This window comes from Taeniopygia guttata, chromosome 1A (assembly GCF_048771995.1).
Source record: "Taeniopygia guttata chromosome 1A, bTaeGut7.mat, whole genome shotgun sequence".
Lineage (NCBI taxonomy): Eukaryota > Metazoa > Chordata > Aves > Passeriformes > Estrildidae > Taeniopygia > Taeniopygia guttata.
This window is the reverse complement of record NC_133025.1, coordinates 59,723,519-59,742,311: the sequence shown is the minus strand read 5'-3', so window position 1 is coordinate 59,742,311 and position 18,793 is coordinate 59,723,519. Positions and strand designations below refer to the sequence as shown.

General features: G+C 42.7%; 1 protein-coding gene across 19 annotated transcripts in view; it reads left to right on the top strand.

Annotated features, from left to right (window-relative positions):
• The window catches only part of PRR5 (proline rich 5), an 83,502-nt gene that overhangs the window by 56,167 nt on the left and 8,542 nt on the right, over positions 1-18,793 (top strand). For 18 of the 19 annotated variants that reach the window (XM_072917522.1, XM_032752103.3, XM_072917462.1 and 15 more), the window contains 1 exon segment: positions 1,542-1,682. The exons of the other annotated variant lie outside the window; for it this stretch is intronic. In XM_072917522.1, coding sequence (XP_072773623.1) covers positions 1,542-1,682 — 141 coding nt within the window. 19 annotated transcript variants of the gene reach the window in all.

Sequence of the window (18,793 nt, the reverse complement as noted above, 5' to 3'; positions counted from 1 at the left end):
AAAGTTATGGATGATAAACTGAAGTGTTGCACAGTGAAAGAAATGGAGTTGTGTGGATTTAAATATATGCATTTCCTTCTCTGCAGTGTGAATCTTGTCTTTGAAGTATCTGTGCTTTTGAAATTGAATTGTATTTCTGAGATCAAATTCTGTGCTACGGTAAGTGGACTGCAAAAGTCAGTGGAGTTTGATGAACACAGATTTTGACTCCAGTAATTTTAAATACTCAATAGGTACTTGATCTTCTAATGTAGTGATAGCCAGAGAGTATTGTTTATCACTGAAGTCTCAAGGAAATCTGTACCAGAGAGGTGCAAGTGATCTTTGCAGTTGATCACAGATGCCTACAGATTTTAGTGGGAACTGGGTGTCTGAATATATCTGGGGAAACTTCAGAAACCTTCTCCCATTTTTTTTCAAGTGGGTTTTATGCCTAAAATGACTGCCCTAATGTTAACAATATTACCACTTGCATCTTCAGGCAGTTACAGGTATGAAGTCTGAATTTAGACTGTGTTGTATTTCTGAGGCCTTTGAAAATATTTTAGTAACACAAGTCTTATCCCCTGTCAGATGAAAATAATTACTTGAATTTCCAAAAGAGCCTTGAGGGTTTATGAATCCTAAGTCCCGTGTAAATTCAAATAGATCTCATTGCTCATGTTCTGAGGTTTCTTCCAAAAGCCTAATTGGTACTTATGTGCTCTTGTAAATTCTATTCATTAGCAACTGAAGCAGATTTGTGGCCTTCTTTATTTCAGTTTAAATAATTTAGGAAGTGAAAAGGGATGGGTTGGGTCAGCCTTATTTATTCCAGACCTAAGTCAACACCAGTTGAATATCAAACCTCCCATATGTACAGCCAGGTATATCCAAGGGAAAACCCTAGTGCCAGAAAGAGGAAGAGTTTCACAGCTCTGCACGAGGCGGGGCTGTTATTATCTGCAGACAGAGCTGGAGTTGTGTTCTTCAGCTGGGAGTCCTCCCCAGTGAAAAGGTATTGCTGAACCCAAGACAGATGGCTTTGAAAATGCAATATGAAACTTCAGCTCTGCTCCTGCTTTATAGTAAAGTCTCTCAAACTGTACAGAGAGGAGGATCCACAGGTGCACTGAGTCAGGATTCCTGCCAAATTTGGAGAAAGTAAACAGGGAGTACTCAAAATCTTACAAAATAATGGAAATTCAACCAATTTGAAGCCCTGACTTTTTTTTTTTGTAACTCATGATAATTTAATTTGCGATGAACTGTTAAAATACAAAATATTCATATCTCATCCAGCTCTCATCCCACCCCAACCCTTCATCCTCTCCCCATGCAGTCAAATGCAGTCACCATCTGTAGAGTTCATTACTGCCAAATCAAATTTACTGTGCAGACTTGGGGGCTGCTCTCTGTCCTTTGCTATGTTTCCTTCGTGTTTCATTTAGGTGTACCATTCTTGTAATCCCTCAGGAGTGGAGGAAGGAATTTGAACAGAGGATTTTGAAAGTCATTTTCACACTGCTTATAATCTGTCTTGCTTCCTTTGTGTTTCCAAGGGAAAGGAGCCCTCAGTTCGGCAATTGGCTCTTCTGCATTTTAGGAATATAATTACCCTCAATATCAAATTGGAAGATGCATTATCCCGTTCCAGAGCCAGAGTTCCACCCTCTATTATTCAGATGCTGTTAATACTTCAGGTAAATTGGTTACTTTTCTCAGCCTGTCTTTCTGTACTGTATTGCTTAAGTCTTCTTAAACTGTCTCAGATTTTGCTCATTCATTGAAAACCTTTTACCTAGAATGCCAGAGCTTCTGTGCTCTTGTGGTCATAATATCTGAATCCTAATATTCTAGTATCCAGATAGCCAAATGTCTAGTGTCTAAAAATCTTATTAACCTAATATCTAAATTATCCAATAGTTTAATGATAATAATAATATACTTTATATTAATATGTCATCTAGTATAGAATAGCTAATAACAGAATATAATAATAAATAATGCTACATATAATGGTATAATAAAATAATAAAATAATTGTAATGTAATAATTGAATTATCTACTATCTTAAAGTAGGGACTGTAGAGATGCCGTAAGATTCAGAGAGTGTAAGAGCACAGACTTATTTTGCTCCTAGGCCTTGAAACATGAAGTTTTGCAAGCTGACAGGTGTGTGGTGATGACATGATTTCCATTAGTTGCTGTGTGTTGCTGCATTAGCAGTTCAGGATATGAAGCTTCACATCAGGAATAGGCATCAAAGTGAATATACAATTAATACAACAATGGTTGAATCATGGTCGTATTTGGTCACTGGAACCAAATTCTATCAAAATTGGTGACATTAGGACATTAGGACCAGATACTGGTATTTGAATTCAGTGTTAGACTTTTTCTGTGTGTCTGTGTGTAGTAGTAGGAGAAACAAAATGAGAAAATCCAGGCAAAAGGCTATTTTAAGATATTTTTATTTGATTAATTAAATAAAAGCATGAGGTATGATGTGGAGAAAAGGAATGAGGCAGAAGGGAAGAGAGAACCAAGGGTGAATTTTTAAAGGGTGAGGGAATTGAGATTTTTATGTCTTCTGATTTTTTTATAAATGTTTCTTTGCTCTTCATCACAGTATGAATTAACTCTGTCTGAAATTGTTTTGAAGAGCAGGATAATCTAATGAGGCAAATTTTGAAAATGGAGGAAAGGAGTAAGATTCTGTCTGCTGGGTCAAGAAATGGGATTTCACCTCTCAGTGAAGTCAGTGATATCTCAGCTATCTCAGTGTCCATTTGTTGATGTGTTTAATGGTGAGTTTAGCCTGATCGTCTCAGAAAAAAATGCTTATCATATAGGAATGTCTACTTGGTCTTGTCTCCCTTCTCATAGCCCCCACCTTCCAGAAGCTTCTTGAAACTGCTGGCTGATTGTGACACAGTGGCAGCAGTATGGGAGTCTCATGGAAGCTGGTGTCTGGAGAGGAGCCTCAGGGAAAGGCTGGAGCGTGGACTTAAATGTGTAATGAAGCATCAAGGGATTGACAGTGGTTGAGCCACGAGCCCAGCTGTGTTAGCAGACACCAGAGACTCCACACCAGACAGAACCATTGCAAAAACCTCCACAGGGATGTTGTTAAGCCTCAGCCCTTCTGAGGTGTGAGGTAAACTGCCCATTCTACATCAGGCTTCAGCAGCATTGTTGCTAACAGGTCTGCAAGCTTTTTGCGATTACTTTAGGGAGTCTGTTGGCTGTGGGCAGGATCTGGCTTTGAATGGATTCGGTGGTGAACTGGCAGCCGAGTACCATCCTGATTTTTTCTTTGCAAATATGCTTTCTTCAGCAACCCGAAGTCTTAACACCATGGATGCCTGTTTAGGGCAAAGTGTCAAATCCATTCTTGTTGCAATGCTGTTCATGGAAATCAATAACCAAGTGAGAGGGAATTTGCCCTTGGGTGTTTATTTCTGCATACTTTGCCTAGAGCTGTGTGGTGGGGATGGTGAAAATCTTTTCTTGGCAACAGCTCTGCTAATCTTGTGGTTTAAAACCTAATGGGAATTGTGGGAAAAGGTCAGAAGAAAATCTGGGAATTAGCTGTTTACATTCTTAGCAGTGTTAGTAGTTGGAATTCAGAGCAAAGATTTTTTTTTCTGAATTCAAATGTCATGTTAAGCAAAAGCAAATTTTATCCATTAGTGACATAATGAAATTTTCTCAATTTAGTTGAACTCCATTCATTAACAGGGTTGGAAGAGAGCAATTCAGCTGTCCAATGAGCACATGGTGGTCTTGCAGGTTTTGATTTCCTGGACTGAGAGATGGTGTCTTGATGGGGATGTTGTCTAATCCTGATTTGTGACCACTGTGAATACCTCTTCCATAAGAAATTTGGTGACTGGAGCAGACTCCCATGGATAGATGATGCCAGTGATGGCATCTGGACCAAGTGTTGAACTTAGTGCTGAGACTTCCTGTTTCTGTCCTTGACAGCCTCACGCAGCTCTGTGTGATGTAGTTAAGGAATAGCTCATGTTCTTTAAGACAACAGTTGTAATGTCAGAGGTTGAAATGCACCAGTCTGTTAGACTGGATTAAAGTGGCAGAGCTTTAGGAACTAATGCAGGGTGCATCTGGTATTATGTTTTAGCTTCTCAGGATGTAGGGGAAAAGCTCTTGTTACTTTGTCAGGAGAAGGCACTTTCTTTGTTAGACATAAAGGAAAAATTTTAAAGAGGAAATGGAACTGCTTCATTTAAAGGAGCAGAGATCAGTTCTCAGGTTAATTATTAGACTTGGGTTCTTCAGTTCAATAGAGCTACTTCTCACTAGTGCTGTAACCTGGTGGAATTACAAACCAGCAATCTTTTGGGAAAGAAAGAACTCTGGGAGGAATGATATTCCTGTTCTGGCAGTCAGTGGTAGTTTTATCACAGCTTGAAACTCACTCAAACTGTGAGTTGCCAGCATAGCCTGACTCAGTTACAAAGCACAAACTGAAATGTTAAGCCGTTGTGGCTGTTCACAGGCAGCACAAACTGAAGTGCCTCCAGGATGCTCCTGTTTAAGTTGCAGGGAGTTCAAAAGCAGAGTTGTGGATGAAGGAAGGAAAAGAGCTAAAACTGCTTTTCAGCACTGAATGATGCACAGGAGCTCAGTCTGCGTTAAATGAGGGTACTAGAGGGAGAGGGGTAAGCAGAGGAAGAGTTTAGAAAAGAACTTTCTGAACCAAAAAACAAAACTACCACTATCCGACTTGCTTCCCAAAGTATGTTGTCAAAGATTACCCTGGCTGCTGAAACTGGAACATCTTATCTCCAGGTATCTCCCTTGAGGTCTGAGAAAGCTGAAAGAGAAGAATTAGAGTGTTCATCTGCATCTTTCAGTTAACATCAGGATTATTTGAATTCACGGAATCTCTCAGGGGGACCTGACGTATTTGAAAATCCAAGAAGAGCACAGCACAATATCTCTTGTTCTAAGGGAGGAAGCCTCACAAAACATAACAGTATCTTTCATGCTGGGGGATGAGGCCTCACTAAATACAAGCTCTGAAGAAAAAAATAAAACCTGTGGCTTCCTCTTTGGCTCTCTGAGCCTCATTTGAACTCCCTTGCCCGTTGTCTCTCTCTGTTGAGGAAGATAAAATAAGCTGCCTAGTGTGACCATTTTGTTACTTCTGCAAAGTTCCTTCCATTTTAAAGGAGTGGAAAAGTACATTGCAAGATCTGAAAGTGAAATGCAGAGAGTGCTGTTTTTCCATCTCAGCAGCCACACATCAAACTAAGGACAGCATAGTGGTTAAAAACAAAATACCCTTTGCTATCAGAAAGCTGCAGCTATAGAGGTGCTGTAACACTGTGATGCCAGTTGTAGTCACTTCTTTATGGTCACAAGTTTTCACGAGTGGTGGTTGCTTTTGGGAGGTTTTCTTACTGTGTGGTTTGCATCAGCTCCATGAAGAGTCAGGTAAGAAATCTTGCAGTCAGGACACAAAGGGAAGAGCCCTCTGTTGCTTTGTGTTCACACATGCAAACCTGAGAATCTGGCCGTCAAGATTCACACTTCAGAGGATTTTGTAGATACATTTATTTCTGTGTGATAGTCTCTTTTTCTAGTTTATTTATTGTCTCTATCAGCAAGTGCAGTTTCCAGAAGTTAAACTGATACAGGTTTGTTATTCTGGAATGAATTGGTATTGCTGGGATTTTTAACAAGGCATAGCATCTGATGAGGAGTACTTGTCATATTTGATTTTGAGTTTCTTCATGTTGTTGTGTCTCTAGGGGCAGAGGTTGGGGAGCACTGGTGGTTACTCCTGACTGGCAGGGGCTGGTTCAGTAGTAACTGCAACATAGCCCGTGTGTCTGCGCCACAAACCTCAACAGTTCTGCACTCCTGTGGACCCTCTGTGTAACTAAGGACAGTGGAAGTCAATTGCCACCTAAAAAGAGAATTTATTTTCAGATCGAGTACTCTCCAAAACTAGCTCTCAACATATTTGACAACACCATGTGTTGCCAGTTTTGTAAACCTAAACAGTGGAAAAACAGGAAAGCAACATAAAATGATATAGTTTTCCTTTGATATATGTGACCTTGTCTCATGCACACCATGTCATAGTAATTTAAATGTGTATCTTGTCCCTCATCTTCAGCAGAAGAATGGTTTTTCAGAACACAACCATAACTTTATCCATACCAATTAAACACAATTATTCTTGAAGGCAGTTTGCACTGTGTAGATTCCTTTCGGGTATTACAGTAATGGTGCATTTTAAGAGTACTTTATATTAGGTAAGTCAGTTCTGTGAAGGATACTGGTTACTTAACCAAAGGTATGTCTTCAGGTAAAGTTAGTTAAATTAAAATAAATGTCTCCTGGAATTTGCCTGTAGTGATGAAACAAGTTTATTAAAATCAGTACAAGCACATTGCTAGGCAAGTCCTTAATCCTTACCAAATAGAGTGAAGTCAGTAGAATCATTCTTAACTTGAATTAGCATGTTGTTGCAGGTCCTATAACTTTGTTGAGTAAGAGAAGGAGAGGATTTTAACTAATTGCATTCATCTATACAGATGTCTTTTGTGGACCCATTTGGGCTAGTAGACTAAATCTGGCATAAAAGATAGCACAGAGATTTTAACTGTAGAAAAACTCTGATCAGGAAGTGTTCCCACAGTGCAAGAATCCTTTGTGTCAGGGTGCTTTAATACTGTAATTTATAAGTTGTCTAGAGGAGGAATAGAAGAAAGTTAAACTAAGCTACCTTAAAGGAAGATGAATTAAACCTCATTAGAAGTCTGTATGGACACTCATTCTGAGAAGTAAAGGAGCAGGAAGGAAAGCAATTGTGCTTCAATTCTCCATCAGAGGCCGAAGAATAATGGATCTTAACAGATTTCTCTTCTTAATTCAGTTTGTGTATTTTCATTTCCCTGAATGACTCCAGGTAGACAAAGGCACAAGGGAATAGTGGCTTTTGAATTGCCCAGGGCACTACAGGTGGAGGTCCTCAGGAGGTGGCATGCACTTTTTGGCTGTTGCCACAAACCATGGAGCTTTGAGCCATCCCAGGTGCCACCAGCACCCTGAGCAGTGTTTACCAGCACCTGGCACTGGTAAACATTCCTGGCACAAAAGATTTTCTCTCCGTGACCAAGCTGTGTCCATGCAGGTAGCAGGGACAGCCACGCCTGTGGTCAGGGTCGCTGCTGCAGCACATCCCATTCTGTCCTGGTAGGATTCACTGAGCGCTAGTCACAAGAAGAATGTCTAAAGTGATTTCTAAGAGAAAAGCTGCATGGGGTCATTTCCTAGTGTTGCAAACATGATCTTTCCTGTGCTTTTTGTAGCCAGGTCACCATCGGTTCCCAGCACTGAACCAGGGCAGGGTGTGCTGTAGCTTGGCTCATCCCTGAACGGGTGCCACCATGCCTCTCCCTTCTTACTGCCCAAAACTTTCTGTCCAGGCACACGGTGAGTAGAGAAGCTTCCTGCCAGGAGATTGAGAGGCAGCCTGTGTGCTCATTCTTCTGCTCCATGAGCCTTTCCTGGCAGAGACGGGGCTGCACGGTGCTCCCTGCATTTTGAACACTGGTACTTGCTGATAGCACAGCTTCTCCTCCCATCATCTTGCTGGCTGTGTGGTCCTTTTACCTTCCCTCATGTTACCTTCTGACTCTTTTCATCCCTAACTGATTTAATTTTCCCTTGGGAGTGATCCCTGGGGTTCTGGTGCTTGCCTGTTTCTCTCTGTATGCTATAGAATTTTATTGTTATGGGAAGACTTAAGTTTCCACTTAAGCTAACAGGGTGATCAAAAAAAATTATATAAAATGTCTTAGCTTTGGCCTTCTCTGCAGAAGGTGCACTGAGAAGGGAAAGAACTGTGAAAGGTATGGAACTGCCTTCTCTGGCATACCACCAAGCCCCCATCCCCAGGCTTCTAGGCTCCTGGTCTCTGGTTGCCAGTGCAGAATCAGCTGCACATGGGTACAGCGTGGTAACACTACACTGGTGGCATAGCTGCTTTGTGGTGTATTTCTTCCAGAAATAAAAAGGGCTAATTTGTTGTAATTTGGGGAATGATGGAGTGAGTCTCTTGGAGGCATCTTTTCTCCCATGGTGAGTAGACACTGTTACTTGCCTTCTATCAGTAATTTCACAGTCTTACCCTTAATTTTGTTGCAGATGCAGAAGAAACAACTATGTAACAAAGTGATATGTGACACGTACTGTGAAACTCATTAACTTGCCACTACCTGATTATTACAAGCAATTAAGAGGTAAAGAGATAATCATGTTAGTAGAGCAGGGCTCAGCTCACATTATTTGATTTAAACCATTATCTGTTGTGAATCTTCTGTTACCAGTCAGCTACGCGGCAGTGGCAGCAAAACTTCTGCAGCACAAGCTGACGGTGGTGTGACAGATTGTGCCAGCTGTGTGGGCAGTTCTGCCCAGTGCCCCCAGTTATGGCTTTGGCATGATATCAAGGTGGCTGGCCATGGGTGTGGTTTGGCTGAGAATGGCCATCCATCAAGAAGACGGTGGAAGCTGTGGTGGGACAAGGCAGGTACACAGAGAGGGAATGTGCTCTTGAGCGTGGATCCAGAGGCCTCTGGTTTGAAGTCATTAAAGCACACAAAGCCTTGTGCTTTAATGTTTTTCTGATCCAAATGCAAAGCAAAAAGCAAGGATACTTCCTCTGACAAGAGGAAGAGCCATCATTTAGCCTGGCTGAAATCTGTCAGAAAAGTGCTTTGCAAAATGCAGTTGTACTTGGAGTGGCTGTTGCATAAAACAGATGAAATTTTTTTTGAGGAGGAGCTGGGAACTGTCAGCTGCTTGTGTTACTGGACACCAGATATCCCTAAGCCTCCTTCATTGCTAGACAAGAGTCTTCTTGCATGAGCACTGTATAAACACAATGAAAACATGGTCTCTGCACTACAGATTGTGCAGCCTGATACATGAGAGTAGATGTATCTGGATGGAAAAATGGGGAATGGCAAGAAACAAGGAGAGAAATATCACAAAAGTGATTTTATGACTGTTAAAATAATAATATATCAATGACCTCAGTGGTCAGAAGTCCCCTAGAGGCTTCCTTCTTGTCTTGTAGGTTGATTGTTGGGCTCCAAGACAAAAATACTTCCCTCATTCCTTCTGTATCACTCATGAGCCTTGTTTAGTTGAAGAGAAGAAAACCTTGGAACAAGCAGTGAGATATTTCTATTGTTTCTCTCTGAACACATGAGAACAGATGTCCAGGCAGTATGAAGTTAATGCAGATCTGCTAAAGCCCTTGTGTAGTAAAGGTGGAATTGGGCAACAGTTGCCTTAAAAGTTCTAGAACATGGTTGTACATATAGCCATGTTGATAATGTTTAAAATAGAAGCAAGGAGAAGACTTGCTCCCTGGACATGGCTATGTGATATTATGTGGGTTAAATTAAAGCACTAGCCAGCACTGAGGGGAAAAAAAGAAATTTGTTTCAGTAGTAGTCATACTGCCAAGAGACAGGTCGGGGCGTCTGTTGGTTTCCATTGCATGTAGCTCTCTATGGTTGTTATAAGAATTCTGAACACTCTGAATTTTGCCAGAGTGTGGAGTTGCCATGTCCTTGGCAGGTGATGGATGAGGCAAAGTCAGCCCTTCAGAGCCACTGCTGATGGCTAATCCTAATCCACAGACTGTTTCTGTTTGGGGAGTGCACTGGCTATAAACTCAGATTTTGTGTGCTAGTATTTCTTTGCTTTCTCTACACATTGGGTTGCTGATAAAGGGTATTGGCTCTAGATCAAATCAGTTACTTTCGAAGTATTTTGAATTAGCACAGACATTTTTATTGAAATTAAAATGTTATGTAGCAATGCGTTGCTTTCAGCTGTGTAATTTGTAATTAATTTTGGGAAGTACCCAAAGTTTTCTAGGCTTTTGCAACAAGCCAAGAGGTTTGCCTCCAGCCCAGGCTTCCAGGGTCCTGGATTCCTAAATTTATGTGTTCTGGGACTAATGGAAGCTCAGCCTCCTCATGAGTAGCTGCAAAGTGTCAAGATAGACAGGTGATCTGCTGCTTTCTGGCTCACAGGGATGAATACTGGTGATGAAAATGGTGTTGCTACCAGAAATAGTAAAACTTTAAAAAAATCCAGAAGGCACAGCTGACATGTCTGCTCAATCTATTCAAGTGTATTTTAGAAAAGAAGAAAATTCTTGGAGTAGATTCAGTCACCTTGGAAGGGCGAAGCACCTTGGAGGATGCTCATTAATGATTTAAAAGGGAAGTGGCACTGAAAGGCAATATCAGAAATCCTCACAAGTGGGTAACAGCAGTCAAGTTAATGTTTGTGGCTCTTCAAAAGCTTTACTTGGATGTCTCTTCAAAACAGTCTGGATGCACTGAGGGAGGGTTATGCCTTCCTTTTTTCTTTTTGAGTAGCTGCCTGAAAATAAATATAAGATGGATTTTCTTAAAAAATAAATGAGAAAATACCCAAGGCTGGGTAAAAGTCTTGAATGCTCAGACTTAAAAGTCATCAATTCCCCAGCAATGTTAGATGAGCCTAAAGTGTATAGATCAGCAACAACTTCAGCAGGCAGCCTAAAAAAATTAAGAAGATTTATTCTCTTGGATATTAAACATCGCATCTTATTCTTTGGCAACTCATAGGTGATCTCCGCATGGGGCTGCAGATGCCTTTCTCTGCATTGTGTATTTGCCTGCAAGTATAATGTGACAGTCCTAACGCATTGTGAATGCAGATAAACTAAGTCCAGCTCAAATGTATTCTATAAACAGCTCTTCAGGTACACTCATCTTTGTGGTGTTTCATTTGTTCAGTTCTTGGAAAGTCACAGGAGCTTATCAGACTGCTCTGGCCTATGCCCAGGGGAGTCACTTAGGTGGGAATTGGGCACCTCTAGCCCTAAACCTATAAAAGGAAGAAATGCATACCATTAGTTTTGTTGGGTCTTATTTAATGAACTGGCTGCTCAGCTTCTGTAGAATCCTAAGCACTGTATTTAAAGCCTCAAAGTAAGTTCCTTACTTTCAGTAATTTAATATCTTTCACTGGTCCTTCTGCTTTTTCTTTTGCAGTCCCATATAAAATATTTTATGACAGTTTAAAGAAACATAAGTCATTGGATATCTGTAGGTCAGGCAAAGACTAGCCTGCTTTTAGTGTTTTAGTGTTTGGTTCTTTCTGGAAAGAAAAATCCCATTGCTGCCTATCCTTGTGCAGCCAAGCCATTTGAAAAACTCACCAGCTGAACACAAACCATGGCTGGGTGTTTTGTCTTTTCCTTATCTTTTGTCTGTGCCTCATTGCCACCAGTGAATGGAAGGAAGAGACAGAGCAGCTTCTCACACTGACATAATTTGGCACTTGCTGGAGATTAAAGTGAGTATAGCAAGATCTTTCTGAGGCAGTAACAGGGATCTGAAGTGCTGACTTCTGTCAATATGGCAATGGCAAGCTCCTCTGCCTCTCCCTCCAGGGATTGCTGTTGCTATAAGAAAAGCAAGAGGTACAGGCTTTACCAATATGCCAATGCTTTAGGATAAAATGAGGAGAGGAAAAAATAATGTGAGGCAAGGCTATTGAGGGCTCATAAGAGTACAGCCATGAACGATGCAGATGCATCTGTCCAGCATGTGCAAAAAGGATACCAATACCTAGGAATGAACATGTAATGCATCAGGCATGGCTTCCAATGGTTGTAAACTGGTATAAAAATATTAACCTAACAGGGGTTTTTCTAACTTGTTGTATATAAGAGTGTGTGATCTACAAGTCCTGCTTTTCCCACCTCATTCTGCCATGAGGTAATACCTGTTTGCAAACACACATAATATAGTCTGAGAGGGTTACCAAAAGTGAGTCCATTGTGAATTCTCAGCCCCCTCCACTGGGCCCAAAGAGCCCTCTCAGAGGGCAAACTACGTTATTCAAGCTTGTTCCAGGCTGCAAAGGTGTGGCTTCTGTTTCTTCCCAGCCCAGGCAGATTTTCTCCTTTTGCCTTTGGACTGTGGCAGAGGAACCCCCATGGGGTTCTAGCAAAGCACTGTGAATGTGGTAAAGGGACAGGAGCAAAGACTGAGAGAGCTGATGCTGTTCAGCGTGGAGGAGAGATGTCTCAGGGGCATCTAGTTACAAATACTTGAAGAGAGAATGTAAAGAAGATGGAGCCAAACTTTTCTCAGTGGTGCTCAGCATCAGTGAGCACAAAGTAGAGCACATGGAGGTCCTCTGAACATCAGGAAACATTGTCTGATGGCTGAGTGATCAGATGCTGGCTGACTGAGCAGAAGGATTCAGAACTGCATTCACCCAACTCCTCAATAGGTAAGCTGCAACCACACAAGAAGAGCACTTTGCAAAAGTACCAAAGAGATTCATCTTCTCCTCTGTTCAGAGGATTCAATAGCTAAGTTGGTTCTTTATTTCTGGAAATTAGGTATTTTATCAGTTATTGACAATCTTCATCTCGATTGTTAAACAATTTCTAGCACAGATTGTTTATGCTTTAGGGCTACTGCATAGTTCCATGCAGCAAGTTTGTACATCCCTGTTTGCTAGAAGCACCAGCATATCCTCCAAGAAAGCCTGCACTCAGCATGGCCTATTTCCTTTCTTTGCCTGTGCATTTCTCCTGCTATCACTGTTAGCAAGAAAATGTTGAATTTAGTTAACTTTTAGGTCCGAGACTGCACGGCTGATTCTCTGCATTGCGTTGTCCTTGGTGTCAAGTTAGCAAAAGCTGAGGAGAATCCATTGTCACATTAATACTTTGGTGAGTTTACTCATCAGTTTGTACTGTGTGCATGTGTAAATGGAGGCCAGATGTTGCTCCCAAATGGAGTCTGATACTGCTCTAGAAATGTGTATAATACTGGGGGATTTGCTCTGCAGGACTGACATGCTGGGAACAAGGTGAGAGAGCCCAGTACTTGCTCCTCCTTGTGTGTGGGTTCCTGCAGTGGGTATAAGAGCGAGATCTGTCAGCTTTTCCTTAGAGTGCTGTGCATGGCCAGGGCAGGTGGAGGGTGTGTGAGCAGGAGACTTGAGGACAGTGCTCTGAGGTGCAGTAAGAGCAGCAGCTCCTGAACAGCTGTGCGCTGCAGGAAGGCTGCAGCTCTTGGGCAACACTTGCTGCTCCAAGGACCACTGTGGTCTCGTCCAGAGCATGTGCTGGGTGGGTTTAGACAAGGAAACAGTGCTGCAGAGCAAACGAAAGCTGTACATAGCTGGGGACAACTCCTGAGGCCTCTTCTCCACTGAGTAAGCCATACCATAACTGCACTGCCATAGATCTGTCTGTGAGTAGTCTGTGATTTTGTCTTGAAGATGGGTGCAAATTGGAGGATTGGCTGTAAAGTGTGTGCGTCTGTCTCTTCTAAGGCAGATGGAGGACTGCAGATCCCCGTCCAGAATGTGACCCACAGTGTAACTGGGAGCATATGCTGTGCCATTGGCGGTGCATGTGGCAAGGACTGGTGGCCCATTTGTCTCCAGCTTGTCCCCATATGATTTCTTGCATGCCCTGAGGCAGGGTTGGTCTGTGTTACTCAAGTTCCAGAAGGTTTCCATGCAGTGAAAGTGGCATAACAAGTAGTTCTGACCTGTAAGGGCACTGTTTTCCAAATGCCTCACAAGCAAGGCTGCTGCTCTCTCTTTGGCTATGCCAAGCAGCACATCTTGCTGTATATGTGGTCACCAGGGTGTGCAGATGGCACTGCACCAAAAGTCTCCACCACTAGTGTTGGCTGAATAATGTATTTTCACAACAGATATTATTCTGCATCTGCCTTGTGACTTTTAATTTCAATTTTCTCTGGGAGCGTTTGGGCAATGATTATCCAGTATGTGCCAGATTATCAACATTGCCTGAGTGTTTCTTTTTGTCATATTGAGTTTTCCTTTTCTCCAAGGAATTTGCTGCTTTTTAGCAGAAAATAGTTACATTTCTTAGCTGTTTGCCTGTGTGGTTAAAACAGGGCAATACAGGAGGCCGGGACCTCACTTCGCTTTCAGAACTGATCATGCAAATGCTTCTGGCAGTGTTTCCTTTCACACAGCACCAGGTCAGGAGTGTTTCAGGATTTTGTTGGTAGACAAGGGTGAGTCCAGCCACCAAGGTTGCCCCTGCTGTCCCCATATGGAGGATGCTCCAGCAGACCGAGGTCCAGAGTGTGTTATGTGGCCATGAGCTGAGCCATACACAGGCACTTCTTGTCTGTGGGCAGAGGACATTGTTCCTCTGTTCCATTAAGTTACCAAGAGTGATCATTGCTGAAATTACTTTGTTAAATAATCCAGAAGCTTGCCTTTTCCTCCTTTCTTTCCTGAGTTCAGAAGTTGGTAACCTAAGCACCAAGCCATGCTGTGCGTCCCTTAGTGCTGTGTCTGTTACTGGCAGGGCTTGGGGCTTGGGTCCAGAAGGTCTGGTTTGTTTGTTCCCCTGGGTTTGGAGGAACACAGATTTTATTTATTTTGTTATGTTTTATTTTATTCTTTTTTATTTTTTCATTTAAAAGCTCTCCAGCAGTTTGTCAGTTGAAGCAGAAGACAATCCTTTGCACCAATACTTACTCATGTACACATGCTGATCGGCTGAAGTGTTAAAGCTCGAGGTGAGTGCTCCAGCCTTTAATCAATGACCAGTCATTGATTTAGCACATCCACAAGTTTCGGGAAGTAGTTCCTCCATTGCATCCAGGTTTTAGAGTACCTTTAGACACTAGAGATACTTTTCAATGTATAATTTATTAGGTAAATGGTCTCTTAATAGCCTGTGCTAAAAAGAGATGTGAAAAGCAGCTGAGCAATATTGCCATCTCTAGGTGTTACAGGTGGTGGGTCCTATTAGTCAAAACTGGAAAACACAGAACTGTGACCTTTTATAAGTACTGAGTGAAACACTGAGTTACTGCTGGTCAAGTAAAAGCAGTTTGGGTGTTTAATAGTTGTTTATGATGATACTCATACACAGATGAGTGAGGAGTTACTTGAGGCAATGTGTGTGCAGCTGTCCAGCCAGAACTGAAGCAGCCTCTGGTGCAGGTGAATGCAGAGAGGCTTATGTGGCAGAGGAGCTCAGCAGATGACAGGGGGCTCGCCCATGGGCCGAAAGAGGAGCTCGGGATGGGTGCGGGGTATTACAAAACAGCAGATGTCCAAGGGATGGAGCAAAGTTTTAAAAGGGAAGGAATCAGGCAGAGAGAGTGATGGCCAGATGGAAATCCAGCTAAGGCCCTGAAGTGGAATTATGTAAGGCAAACATCAATGAAAATCAGCTGGGTAGCAAGAACAGCCAGCAGCCAGGCTTGTTTCTGGTCTCTTGCCGTATATGTGACATCCTTTAGGGTGTGCAGGATGACTAGAGGATGTGATAGCTTTAGCTGTAGCTCTTTTGTCTCCAGCCATTGTGTGTTCTGTGCTTAGTTCTCTGCTCTGGTGCATTGCAGGATTTTTTGGGTAAATGTTTTTTCCATCAGTGTAACCCACCAATTGCCAACATCTCAAGGCAGCTGGATGGGGTGGCGAATATGCCATTCTTCTGCTGGTGGCTGCCAGGAATACTTAAGAAGAAAATTTCATCTTTGTTCTACATAGTGCTGTGCTAGCAAGTACTTTCAAACAGGCTGTAATTCCCAGAGCAGTGGGGCAGAAGCTGCTCCCTGATCCAGGAGCAGGCTCCCATGTAGTGGGTTGGATGCAAGGCACCCACCAAAGCCTCTCTTATCACTCGCCTCCACAGCTGGACAGAGGAGAGAAAATACAAAAAAGGGTTGAGATAAGGACCAGGAGAGATCACTCATCAAATACTGTCACAGGCAAAAGATAGTCTTATTAGAGATACTAATTGAATTTATGGCTAAAAAGTCAGAGCAGGATAATGAGAAATAACTTTAAACCTTAAAACCATCATCTTCCCACACCCTCCTTCCCAGCTCTACCTCCTACCCCAGCTGTGAATCTGTGTGAATCCCTCCAACAGGTGAAAGTCCCCTTCAGGCTGCTGCAGCGTGGGCCACCCTACCGTGGGTACAGCCTTTCAGGGCCAGGCTGCTCCAGCACGGGCTTCCCACGGGGTCACAGCCTCCTCCCAGGCATCCCCCTGCTCTGGCATGGGTCCCCTCCAGTGGCTGCAGGTGGATCTTTGCATCCCCATGGATGTCCATGGGCTGCAGGGGCACAGCTGCCTCACCGTGGTCGCAGAGGAATCCCAGCTCCTGTGCCTGGAACACCTTCTCCTCCTCCATCTTCACTGACCTTGGTGTCTGCAGAGTTGTTTGTCTGACATATTCTCACCCCACTCTTCTCTGGCTGCGATTGCAACTGTGCAAAAACTTATTTTTTTCTTTTTTTCTGAAACACATTATCACAGAGGCACCACCACCGTTTCTCACTGGCTCAGCCTTGTCCTGAAGCACATCCATTTTTGGAGCTGCCAGGTACTGGCCCTGCCAGACATGGAGGAAGCTCCCAGCAGCTTCTTGCAGAAGCCCCGCTGTGCCCCCCACCCTTCTACCAAAGCTTTGCCATGCAAACCCGGTACAGTTGCATTTCATTGTTGGTCTGTCTGCAGAGGCTATTAATGGTGGGGATTTGCCACCTCTTTGTTCCCTAATACAGGTAAAAAGGACATCTGCAGCTTCACATCCAGTTTTTTGGGGTAAGGAGAGGAGTAAGCAGCAAAGGATGCACAAACCCAACTCCCATTCTGCCATGTGCCAGGTTTCCACAAGACAGGACCATAACACACCCTACCTCTGCTCAGAAGAGTGTGGGGAGCCTAACATTCTCTATCCTAATTCAGTCAGACTGTCCAATGATATGGGCCGAGCTATCAGCAGCCTAAATAGTTTTTCATGGCTGTCATTGTGGTTGGGGAATTGCTTCATGTCTGGGTTTCTTGCCAGCGCCTGAGGAAAGGACGTAGCCAAGACCAGGTGAGACGTGGTGTAAGGTAGGTGATTAATTTCTGGATTCCTTTGCCACTCACAGAGCAGCTCCCAAGGGGCTGGGCTTGGGGAGTCTGGTTTACAGTCACTTGGAAGTGCTGATACCAGTCTGGTGAAATGTTAGGTGTCTTTTTAAAAGAAAAAAATTGAAGTATTTCTGTTATAATGGTGAATAAAGAGCCTGGGCGCAGCAGTGACTACCTAGTTGCAGAGGGACAGAGGCTGCAAGCAGGTTTGTATCCTCCATCGAGCTGGAGCAGTGGCAGGATTACTTGCCTGCATGTTCATTTCTTTGAGGGAAGAACAGGGTAGGAAAAATTAATGTAATAGGAAACAGAAGCACAGACTTGTGACTGTGCTTATTTCGTTGCCATGGTAAAATAAAGCAAGGACATTTGATGATTTTTTAAAATTTATTTCTTTAAAGGCAAATTGTGACAAATATTATCAGAAGAGTTTAGGTTTCTGGCAGGTTTACAAGTCAGGTACCCTGTGCATACATACAGTATTAATAGTGGCTTTGCAGTATTTTTTGTTAAAATTTATGTTCATTAAAAATTCTTCAGAGCACTCCATAAATGGTGAACGGCATATGAAAGGTTAATGAACGTTGAACATGTTTTACGGTTATCTCTGAGAAGGAGTCTTTACATCCGTAAATGCCTGCCTGAGGTGGCCTCTGCTTTAGGACTTCAAAGCTTAAAGAAATCCTATATACAGAAGAAATTCTTCCCTGTTACAGTGGTGAGGCCCTAGCACAGGTTGCCCAGAGAAGCTGAGGTAGCCCCACCCGTGGAATTGTCCAAGGCCAGGTTGGATGGGGTTTGGAACAACCTGGTCTAGTGGAAGGTGTCCCTGCAGGGGATGGGATGAGAAAAGCTTTGAGGTCCCTTCCAACCCAAACCATTCTCTGATTCTATGATTGTACATACTGAAAAAGAGGCTGTGGCCTTATGTGCTTAGGTACAAATCTCCCACCTATTCTTCTGAACATACCTGTTTAGTCATTTATTCTTTCCTTTGTGCTTTCACAAGAAGCCCTTGTGCCCATCAAAATCTCAGTAGGAGTTTGTGGTCAGTTTACAGAATTAACAGGGATGGAAACCTGAGCAGTTTGGTGCATCCCTACCTGCTGGAATGATTGTGGATTTGACTTACAGGGTTTTGTTCCTAAATACAAGAAAAGTGCCACACTCAAGCGTAGCAGTGGGGTCCGTGTGCGTGGCTGATCCAGCAGATGGGGCAGTGTCGTCATAAAGTAAAGATATAGTAGCAGTCTTTAAGGATGTAGCCCTTCTGGGAGTGCTTGCATGTTTATGTATCCAAACCATGTATACATAGAACCCTTTTAATGCATTTGAACTGCTATAGAAAAATTTTGGTTTCAAAACCATTTAATTAAGGTTAATGAAGTTTGGGACTTGGGTACCGTATCTCATGCAGTAATGCATGTCTCTGTTCTTGATAGATGTCTTCCATTTGCAACAGCAGTTACATATTGGGGACTCAAATCCCCGTTATCCCCATGCCTTCAGAGTAGGGCAGGCTCTTGTCATAATTTTACATTATAACCCTTTCCAAATGGAGCCATAATGACATAATTCATTGTTGCATTTTGAAAGAGTGTGATCAGCGTGAGGATTTGATTGAGCAGTTCCACTCTTCCAAAAGTACTAAAACGCTTGCAGATATGTGATATTGAGCTGTTTTGGCTCTCAATTGCAACATAAATAGGTCAGGCAAGGCCTTTGAAAGGAATTTAATAGATACATCTCACAGTCACAGAGAAGCATGAAATTCTTCTGCTAAAATGAGAGTGGGTTTATGAAAGGTCACA